Consider the following 9,427-nt stretch of genomic DNA (forward strand, 5'->3'; position numbering starts at 1 on the left):
GAGATTTGCACAGCCAGCTTGGTTTGGAGCGGTGGAGTCTGATCTGGAGAGCCGGGTTTGATTCCCCACTCCTCCACATGAACGGTGGAGGCTAATCTGGTGAACTACATTTGTTTCCCCACTTCTACACAGGAAGCCATCTGGGTGACCTTGGGCAAGTTACAGCTCTGTTAGAGCTCTCTCAGCCCCACCTACCTCACAGGGTGTCTGTTGTGAGGAGGGGAAGGGAAGGTGATTGTAAGGTTTGAGTCTCCCTTAAGTGGTAGAGAAAGTCAGCATATAAAAACCAAATCTTCTTCTAGTACAGAGGTGGGGAACCTTTTTCCTGCCAAGGGCCATTTGCACATTTATAACATCTTTTGGGGGCCATACCAGGTGTAGATCTCCCGGTGGGGGGGGGAAGAGGCTAGGGTTGCCAGGTCTCCAGCCATCACCTGGAGGTTGGCAACCCCAGGGGAGGCTACACAGAGAAGGCCTTCAGGGCGCCCCCGCTCCCCCCTCCCAGGCTGGAGGGCAGCCAGTGGTGGGCCCCAGCCAGCAAGAGAGGAAGGAAAACAGAAAGAGGAAAAGGGAGGGAGGGAGAAAGAGAGAGAAAGGGAGAAAGAAATGGAGAGAGGGGGAGAAAGAAAGAAAAGGACGGAGGGAGACAAAGAAAGAGACAGAAAAAGGGAGAAAGAGAGGGAGAGAAAGGAGAAAGTGACAGAAAAAGAGGAAGAGAGAAGCCTCCCCACCACACACACACACCTGCGCATGCCGGCTCGCGCGACCGGACCCCAGCCTCCCCACCTCCCCCGCCCACACACACACACACACACACCCTTCGGCGCAGGGAGCCCCGAGCAACCGGGCCCCAGTCTCCATGCCCTCCCCCCCAGAGTCCATAAAAGCCCCCCCCCCAAAGCCCGATCGGCTCCCGCATACAAGCTCTGCTGCCGGGAGCTGCCGGCCTCTCCCCCCCCCCCCGCTGCTCAACAGCCAACAGGCAGCGAGAGGGGCTTACAATGTGCCGCTGTGTTCCTGCACGCCGCGGCTGTAGGGGGCAGCCTTGGGAAGCGTCCCTCCCCCTCCCCTCTTACCGACCAACAACCGACAGTCGGTGAGAGGAGGTCCAAAGGGTGCTACAGCGCCCCTGTAAGCCGTGGCCCCTGGAACACCCTCAGGGAGGGCCGCCCTGTGCCCCTCCTCCGCGGCAGGGTTCCCGGAGATGCCAAGGGCCACAAAAAATGTCCTCGGGGGCCGCATACGGCCCCGGGCCTGAGGTTCCCCATCCCTGTTCTAGTAGCAGTAGTAGTAGTTGTTTTTTTAATCCTTGGACTACAGCTTTTGACAAATCCCTCATCAGAGGTTCCTGAGTAGATTTAACAACACTGGCATAAAGACAGAGAACCAGTGTGGTGTAGTGGTTAGAGTGTCAGACTAGGATCTGGGAGACCCAGGTTTGAAGCCCCACTTTCCCATGGAAGCTTGCTGGTTGACCTTGGGCCAGCCAAACACTGTCAGTCTAAATTACTCCACAGGGTTGTGAGGATAAAATGGAGGAGAGGAGAACAATTTAAGCCTCTTTGGTCTCCATTGGGGAGAAAGGCAGGATATAAATGAAGTAAATAAATATTGTCGAAGGCTTTCACGGTCAGAGTTCATTGGTTCTTGTAGGTTATCCGGGCTGTGTAACCGTGGTCTTGGTATTTTCTTTCCGCAGGCGGGCGAAACGTCAGGAAAGAAAATACCAAGACCACGGTTACACAGCCCGGATAACCTACAAGAACCAATGAAGTAAATAAAATTAAAAAGGACGTTCAGTTAGGGACTGGAAGTAGAGAGTAAGAATAAACAGGCAGTTTTTACAATGGATACAAGCAACGGAGAGGGAATCTAAAGAGGCTGTGACTAACTAGGAAAGAAATATTGGGGCTGTAGTGGATAGCTTAGTGATCTGGCTCCAGTAAACCACCAATGGAAGGTGCTGATGGTCATGGATTGTGGCCATGTTTTATCCCTGTTCTGGACATCTCATATCCGAAGGGATCACCCTTTGCAGTCTACGTGTAATGGCAAGATGCATTCCCCCCCAAAAAATTTTTCCTTTAACTTAGTACATTATAGGGAGGTTGATCAAGTAGTAATTAGAAAGAATTTATTGACCACTGGGTCTTCAGCCATGAAACTCATTCTGCGGCTTTGGACAAGTCACTAATTTTCAACCTAACAGAGTCGGTGCTTAATGTTGCCACACTTTGTATGCTGGTATTTCTGGGGAGGTGATCGATAATAATATGATGCCAGTGGTTATCTTTAAGACTTATTTCATAAGGGTATTTCTCTACCAGACAACATCTAATTCTTGCTTTCTTTTTTCCTCTTTTCCTAGCTCTATCAAAGATGCACTGGACACCAGAGCATGCTCAGCCTCTGAATCAGTGGCCGGAGCAGCATCTTGATGTCTCCTCTACAACCTCCTCACCTGCGCATAAGTCTGACCTCTACCACAGCAGCCGGCAGCGCTTCAACTATGCCTGGGCCAATGATGACATCTCTGCTCTGACTGCTTCCAACCTCTTGAAGAGGTATGCTGAGAAGTACTCTGGAGTACTGGACTCTCCCTACGACAGGCCATCAGTACTCAACACCTATGGGGATGGCACTTTTGGACCACTCAATGGTCAGAAGGGTGAGATGGAGCCTTGGCCAATGGCACACACCTCAGAAGGGGCCTACCCTCTGACTCCAATTCACGATGGATTATCCAGCTCCAAAGTGATTGTGCCTCCTGCTGTCGCTCCTGGTAATGGTATTGGCACCTCCCCTGTGGTTGCTAGCAATCTCTCTGATTCAATTTATCCCAGTAACTCTTGTGGAGGACCCACCACTTCTGGAACTCTTGGGGCATCTCAGGAGTATCCCTCCGGCTACAGTGGGGCCTACCTGCCATCAGGCTACTGTAGCCAGCCTGCTTCAGCGCTTCCACCTCCTCACCCATCTACCCTGCATAGCTCAGGCCTCCTACAACCTAGCCATCCTTCCACAACTCTTGTCCCCAGCTACAGCCCCTCAGGACCTATGTACAACTATGCTTCAGGCAGCTACCCACCACAGCCCAGCTATGGCACCATCCATCCTCCCCATCCATCAGCCTCATATTTACCCTCAGGTATTGCTGCCCCTACACCCATTCCCCCATCCTCTCGACCCCCTGTGGTCCCTGGGTACAGCTACCAGAGCTCCCTCACAGTGCCTCCGCTCAGTGGTGAGTCAGGGAGCTCTCTGAAAAGGAAAGCCTTTGATATCGCTGGTAGTGAGGATGATGGCGAAGGCAGGTATCGAAAATACAGCTATGAGCAACCAAAGTCCCCATATCAGATGTCCGACAGTGGTGAATGTAGAGGGAATGGATTCAACCGAAGCTCTGAGGTGCCTTTCAAAGGGGGCAAAAGGCCAGCGGGATCGGGAGTAGCAGTGACAACAGTGGCTTCAGAGGAGCCTGTTGGGAAATACAGCAGCCAGCCCATGAAAGGACTGGTTTCTCCAGCTTACAATGTTGGTGAAGCCCCGCTGAGACCCAGCGAGAGCTTTGAGAAATTCACTCCTCCTACTGCCAATGGTGAGCATGGGGGAGATTCCTTTTCTCTCAGGATGCAGTCCAAACCACCAACATTTAGCAGTGACAACAGTGACCCGACAGTAGAAGAGCAGCCAAAAGCCATGGACCCTTTCGTTCTGGAGCTGGTGAACAACAAAATAATTGACTGTGGCCCACCAGTACAGTGGACAGATATCGCTGGGCAAGTCTCTGTCAAAGCTGTCATAGAGGAAGAGCTGGTGTGGCCCATTCTGAGGCCAGGAGCTTACACTGGGGCAAGCCGCCCACCCAAAACCATCCTGCTATTTGGGCCTCGTGGTGTAGGGAAGACCCTGCTGAGCAGGTGTATTTCTACACAGCTGGGATCCACCCTGCTGAAGCTCAGTGGGACAGCTTTGGTCTCAAAGTGGAAGGCTGAAGCTGAAAAGATCCTACAGGCGACTTTCTTTGTGGCCAACTGTCGTCAGCCTTCTGTCGTTCTCCTCATAGATGTAGAATCATTCCTGGAAGACTCAGCTATCCTGAAGTCCCAGCTCCTCTCCTACCTGGATAACCTTGCTACCTCAGGCGAGCAGAGCGTGGTTGTCATAGCAACAACCACCAGGCCTGGCAACCTTGATGAAGCCACCCAGAGGAGGTTTGCTAAGCGTTTCTACATTTCCCCACCAGATAGTGTTGCCAGGCGGCAGATCCTGCACCACGCTCTGGCCCAGCAAAATTACTGTCTCAGTGAGCGGGAGATGGCCTCTATCGTACAACTCACCGAGAGTTATTCAGGTAGCGAGCTCCTTCAGCTTTGTCAGCAGGCTGGGGCAAACAAGCTGCACAACCTGCCAGGCCAGCTTCAGCCCACCTCCTACAAGGATTTTGAAAGCATTTTCTGCAAGATCCACCCTGCTGTCTCTCAGAAGGAGCTTGACTTGTATATGGAATGGGATAAAATGTATGGTTCTCAGCATTAGTGGCCATTGCTTCCTGTAGATCACCTTGGATCTCTTGAGTGAAAGCTGTTGGGAGCTTTTGAGGTTTTAAAGAAGTTCCTTTTGCTGTTGAAGCTTTGTGGCATTGAGTGCTACAGTTTCCAAGAGATGGCATGCCACCCATCAGTGAGAAACAGAGATGGGTGAGGAGTCATTCTTATCTTTTGGAAAGTCACACTTTTTGAATGCAAGAACTTCCCTATATTGATTGACCCACATTTTTGTTTTCTAAAAATGTCTGAAAGTTTGACTGTGCGGTGGTTGTTGGGTTTCTTATGTTAATGGAAAGTAGTTGCGCAATGAACTCAGGATAACCTATTTATTATTAATCTGTTTTCCCAGTCAGCCCTTTCCATACCAGCATTGTAAAGTGTTCAGCCAGGTATTGTCCCCCTTCCCCATTCTTTTTTAATACTGTACCTCTTGAATATTTCTCTTAACTCTTATTGCTCCTTAACTTCCTTTGGCATGGCACTATGTGTCATTCAATACACCATACCACAATAGGCTAATTCCTGGGGGAGTATATTGTACCCTAGGTTCTCTTTAAAGCCATCAAGAACACCATTATTGAAAAAAAATGGCATCAATGGGTTTTGAGGGAAGGGGTTTTGGATTTTTTTTAATGTAGACCGTTTAATATACTAGGCCTTTTTATTTTTGTAATGTATGTAGTGATTTTTCCCTTTTTTTAACTACTCAGGAAAAATAATTTACCTCAAAACAAAAAAAGATTTTTTTTAAAAAGAAAAAAACTCAAGGAAAATTAAAATGATCTGGAGGGATTACAAATGTACTTTAATGCACATTTGAGTTCCATATTAAAGGCAAAAAAGAATAAACTTGAAGTTGTTACAAAGATGAAAGTTGAATGTATTTCAGGGGCTTTTCACAATATGTTATGCCATAACTTTTATTTGTTTTTTAAAGAAAACATTTTTACCATAGCATTTTGGTGGAGTAATGTGTCTTCAAATGGTAAGAAGTATTAGTGTTGTAGTTTATAAAGCCATGGCTAGTACCACTTTTTGAAGGAACCTTTCTATTACATTTCCAAATTCTGAGCATTTTCCGCTCTTATGTCCTAACAGGAGCTTTCCAATCTGTTCTAATAAGCCAAGAAAAATACTAGTTTAAGCTTCCCAAAGTGTAATTTGAGGCAAAACGAGTACTTATGACATATTCCTGACTGCAGTGGTATTTTAAAGGATGTGCACGAGGTTGTGAAACTGTACTAAAGACTTTTCTTCTTTAAAAGGTGACACCCCTGTACACACATAGGTTGTCCTTTCCAGTACTCCACAGATGAAAATCATAGCTTGTGTATTTGGAATAGCCCTCTTCTCACACTTACTTGGCCCTGTACTATTATACTTTGCGAAGGCTCATGTTTGCTATTGTTCAGTCTCAATTTGCTGTGCAATAGTCTGGACACTGTGTTGGAGTCTATTAAAATCCGTTGCCTCCTGCATGAGCCAATTTAGGGCCCATCTCCCTTGCAAGTAGGCTACGGATGTTTCCTTTAGTTGACTTGAACACCTCTCACTGTCACTCACACGTGAACTCTTAACAATTGTTCATACAAATGCAAACAGCCATGTTAGCCAGGGTAGATTATGGCATTCAAATTAACAAATGGATTCAAATAAGACCAGTGTATACCTTGCTTATGAAAATACTCTAAATAGAGTTACACCCTTCTAATATAACTCTGTTTAGGACTGCACTGATAGGTTGTATGGAGGGCTAAAGTTCTATTGGGCTTCCTTCTGAGATTGTTCTGCAAGTCTTTTTCTTCTGACAGAGCTACACCTCCATGAGACTGGTATTTGGTGTTTTTGAGCTTGGATTCTAGTATGTGCAGCCAGCTACAAATATCTTGGACTTAGAAATAGTGAGATTCTTTTTTAACCCCTCTATGTAGATTAATTCTGTTATGAAAAAAATGATTGCTATATAAATAGAACTTTTGATACTTTTAGTTGGGGAAGACGAGTGAAATTGAGGCCATCTTTGGATAATGTTCCCTGTTCTAAGAGTTCTGATAGAAGTGTTAATGGGACCGGAGTGTAAAATGCAGAGATGGAGACCAGACGCTCCACTCCATTCAGTATGTAGAATGTGGTTGCTTCCACATGATGGTGATTCCCTGTTGTGCCACAGCAGTGGAGCATCCACAGGGGGGAAATAGTGAGGGGATACTGAGGGAAAGTGGAGTCAATGTGGATGGGGAGGTTCAAGAATCTACTCCTTCCTGTCCACACAGTGGGCAAACCCTTCTTTCCAAAAATATCAGATTGAAGAGGGTTTGGGAAACATTGGTGCAAACCAGGAGAAACCATGGAAGGGGGACAACTGCAAGGTGACATTGTGTGGGTGCTCCAAAAGGACCCACTCCAGTTTGAGAGCCTGGGTGGAGCAAAACACCAATGTGGAAGCAATCATTTTTAAAACCTGTGCTTGAGCTGAAGACCTAGCCATCTGTGTACCCATGCAGCAAAACTACCTCTTTGCTTCTCCCCCACAACAAGGCTTACTTGTACATACCCTGTTATGAAGGAGCAGGTGACAACTGAATGGTGGATAGTAGAAAATTGTTTCTCCTCCAATCATTGGGAAGGCCCTGGCAGTGGAAGCCGTTGTGGAGCATGTTAGGATGGTCACGCTCCTTAGTCAGATTTCTCATATGTTCTTTGTGGCTACTGAGAGCACTGCGGATCACTTAAAGAATTCTGCACAAAGATCATTGGGGGCAAAGCTTTAGAAAATTCTTTTTCTGAACGGAAAGATTTCATTCTGCTTTCACTTAAGTATCTGAGAAGCCAAAGCACTTAACACCAGATAGAGAGATGAACAGTGAAACCTAGGTTGAAATCCCAACTTAGCTGTGAATCTCATGAGCTGTGGTGAGTCACAGTGTTTGAGTCTCAGTTGTCCCCACCACACACATACACCTTTGTATAATGGAAATAATGGCAACTGGTGTCACAGACTTTGTGAGGCAAACATTGCTAAGCCCTTTGCATATTTGAAGTGCAACAAACTGATGACTTAACAGCTAAATAGTGTGAACTGTCATTAGGAAAACCTCTTGTTTGAGGTGGGCTAGCTAGAATATGTCATGTTTAGTCAATAATGGCTCTTTCACGTGAGCACAGCACTTGACATTACCAATCACTGAACACATTACACGGGGCAGACTCAAATTGGCTACTAAGAAAACACTCAACAGGGAGCTGAGATACTCCTCTGAATCTTCCTCCTGTGCTGGTGGAAAAGCAGTGGGGTGGGAATCAGGTTTGAATGAACAAATGGCAGGAAAGGAAAGGGTTAAGCAGCCCCCTCCGCACACTCCAGCTCTGTGTTCCGAATTTTCTCTGTCCATGGTTTCTTTTTCTTTCTTTTTTTAAAGGGTGGGGAATGGAGATACACCTTTGATGACTGTTTGGCCCTTAAATGTACACCTAAAATGTGAGTTGCAAAGTGGCCCATCTGCCGTTAACCTGTGGTTTCACCTCAGTCTCCCTTTAAAAGTCATCAAGAGAGCTGCACTAAATCTTCAGTGTAATAGTTTTGGGACAATCAAGATCATGACATTCTGTCCAGTTAATTTCTATTTTAGAAAAAAAAGGGGGGGTTTGATTTGAAGGTGGTAGGTGTTGTAGAAATGGTAATCTTTGGAAGTCTCCAAGAACAAATTGACCTTTCTAAGTTTTTAAAAATCAGCCATAATTCAAGGGACTTGAATTTTAAAAGTTTGTAATAAGAAAATCTGATAGCACTTTATTTTGGAATTATATAACTCTCATCACAAGAAAAGTAGTTGTAACATTTTTCTATTTTTTTTCCTTAGAAAAGATGGCCTCTTTGGTGTGAGAATTCACATCTCGTTCATTTGCTCCTGCGTGCTTGAGCTATGCTCATGTGCTGGTTTTTCTTTCTGACTTGTCTTGAGGTGTTTAGTCGCTGGGTCTGATTTCTAGTGACTGTTAAATGCTTAAGAGTGGGAGGAAGCAGCTTGAAATCGGGGACTTCCCTTTGCACTTCCCAGAATTACAGGTCAAGGGCAGAATGACACATTTCCTTGGCAAATGCTCATTTCCTAAGCGTGTTCACCATGCGATGTTAATGCAGTGTATGTGTAGGAGGCAGGGCATTAGCAGGGGAGACCAGCACTTTTGGGGGGGGGCTTAACCACTACCACTGATCACACACAGCTACACTGCCTAGGCCACTTGCCTCCCAGAAAGCCTTATTTCAAGCCTAAGGACTAGATGGGAGAGGGCAGGAATAAACTGACCAGGGGAGAAGTTGCAAGGGAGAATCATGGAGGCGACTTAAACACCTCTACCTGCCCAATTCTCCCTGCAAATCCCCCAAAGCCACATGTTATTGTTTATTTTTAAAAAAATTATATGCCACTATTCTGCCCTCACGTGGGCCACCACGATAGCTAACAAACTGAAGCATTCCTGATAAAATCCCATTTTAAAATTATTAAAACTAACCCTCCCCAAAACACCCACTTCGTTAAAACGGAGCTACAATATGTAAAAGACATAAGAACAGCAATTAAAATATTGATCAGGAAGGAGTTAACGTTGCAAGGCAAAACTGGAGTTGGAAACCCTTGCTTGTCTCCTAGCCCCTCTCTCAGGCATGGAGCACTATCAAAGACTTCCTGCTTTCAGAACTCTTCAGTCTATTTCCTGTTTTTCATGTCATTGAAATGCAGATACCTGAACAAACAGGAGTTTGTTTCTTCTCTACACACTGGGATTCTAAACCAGGATTAAACCGTTTATTTCCAACCCTGTGTTTGGCTTATAACGTGCATGTGTGAGAAAGAACATTTGCAGGGGGAATTGGG

General features: G+C 46.1%; 1 protein-coding gene across 1 annotated transcript in view; it reads left to right on the top strand.

Moving 5' to 3' along the window:
* The window catches only part of FIGNL2 (fidgetin like 2), a 64,640-nt gene extending 59,651 nt beyond the window's left edge, over nucleotides 1-4,989 (top strand). The window contains exon 2 of the mRNA XM_056867065.1: nucleotides 2,369-4,989. Coding sequence (XP_056723043.1) covers nucleotides 2,380-4,539 — 2,160 coding nt within the window. The 5' untranslated portion in view covers nucleotides 2,369-2,379 and the 3' untranslated portion in view covers nucleotides 4,540-4,989. The remainder of the gene's footprint in view (nucleotides 1-2,368) is intronic.
* Nucleotides 4,990-9,427: the final 4,438 nt, after the last annotated feature.

The sequence above is a fragment of the Euleptes europaea genome, chromosome 1 (genome assembly GCF_029931775.1).
Source record: "Euleptes europaea isolate rEulEur1 chromosome 1, rEulEur1.hap1, whole genome shotgun sequence".
In the NCBI taxonomy this organism is placed as follows: Eukaryota; Metazoa; Chordata; class Lepidosauria; order Squamata; family Sphaerodactylidae; genus Euleptes; species Euleptes europaea.